Source organism: Seriola lalandi, unplaced genomic scaffold, assembly GCF_002814215.2.
Source record: "Seriola lalandi dorsalis isolate HSWRI2012SDOR001 ecotype SW California unplaced genomic scaffold, Sedor1 jcf7180001976595, whole genome shotgun sequence".
Taxonomy (NCBI): Eukaryota; Metazoa; Chordata; class Actinopteri; order Carangiformes; family Carangidae; genus Seriola; species Seriola lalandi.
This window is the reverse complement of record NW_019447261.1, coordinates 1-1,184: the sequence shown is the minus strand read 5'-3', so window position 1 is coordinate 1,184 and position 1,184 is coordinate 1. Positions and strand designations below refer to the sequence as shown.

Below are 1,184 nucleotides of genomic sequence, written 5' to 3'. Positions count from 1 at the left end.
AGGTGAGGACGATCAGAACTGGCCCACCTACGAGTCTGCAATGGACGTGAGTTCACTGACATGACGACGTCCTGTGTGAAGTGTTTAAGTCTGGAGGATTGAAGTTGGGTTAGAAAGTATGATAGCAGAAATTGGATGAGTAGTTTTGGGGATATATGGAATTCAAAAGGGGCCAACACTAAGTAAATCAATAAGACATTTAAAAAATATATATATAAATAAAGTACAATATGTAAATGAACCACTACCATCTGTGAAATATTTCATGACCTTTTTAAAACTCAGCCATTTCATTGTTTTAATCCCTGTAGAAACGCTTTCATTGAAATTTGTTTTGATATAGAAATTATTGGCATTTTCCTGATATGACTTCAGCAAAAACAGCATTAACAAAATATTGACTTCCTGTTTTCCAGATGAAGGAGATGATGGAGCGAGCAGGGAACAGCCACCTGCTGACTGTCCTGTCATACCCGAACGCAGGTCACCTGATTGAACCTCCGTACACACCGCACGCCCGAGCCAGCACCTTCAAATCGGTCCAGACACCTCAGAAGTGTAGGTTCACCTTCAGACTGGGAACCCGTAGACAGAGACAGAAACTCTCTGAGTGATTGTAGGTCAGGGCTTCAGACTTGAGTGTTGACGACTGTTTCTGTTGCCTGTCGTCTTTGCAGTCATGGCTCTGTGGGGCGGAGAGACGGTGGCACATTCTCGTGCTCAGGAAGACGCCTGGAGGAAGACGCTGGTCTTTCTGAGGGAGAATCTGTACGGTGGCAGAAACCCTGGTGCAACCTCTTTTGCCAACCTGTAATCAAGGTGACGACTAATAGAGTTGATAAATGAGAGAAGTTAATTTGGGGCGTCCCTGGTTCTGCAACTATAAATCCCCTAAAATTGTTCCACATAGACAGCTTTATGTGACTCATGGTTGAAGCCCCTTTATGGAACCTTCTTGACTCAATCGTCAGTACACAAGATGAACTGTGTTAATAAATATCCTCAACACACACTTTGATAGGAACACCTGTACACCTGCTTATTGATACGATTATCCTGCAGATACAGGTTCAGGAGCTTCAGTTCATCTTCACATCAAACATCACAATAAGGAAAAAATGTGATCTCAATGACTTTGACTTTGACATGATTGTTGGTGCCAGACGTGCTGGTTTGCAAGGCAT

The 1,184-nt window shown here is 43.1% G+C and overlaps 1 protein-coding gene across 1 annotated transcript; it reads left to right on the top strand.

Annotated features, from left to right (window-relative positions):
* The first annotated feature begins 6 nt into the window (after nt 1-6).
* Nucleotides 7-1,178, top strand: LOC111656599 (bile acid-CoA:amino acid N-acyltransferase-like). The gene is made up of 3 exons (XM_023408379.2): nt 7-46; nt 417-558; nt 678-1,178. Exons 1-3 carry the CDS (start codon nt 41-43, stop codon nt 812-814), a joined length of 285 nt encoding a protein of 94 aa, XP_023264147.1. The 5' UTR covers nt 7-40; the 3' UTR covers nt 815-1,178.
* Nucleotides 1,179-1,184: the final 6 nt, after the last annotated feature.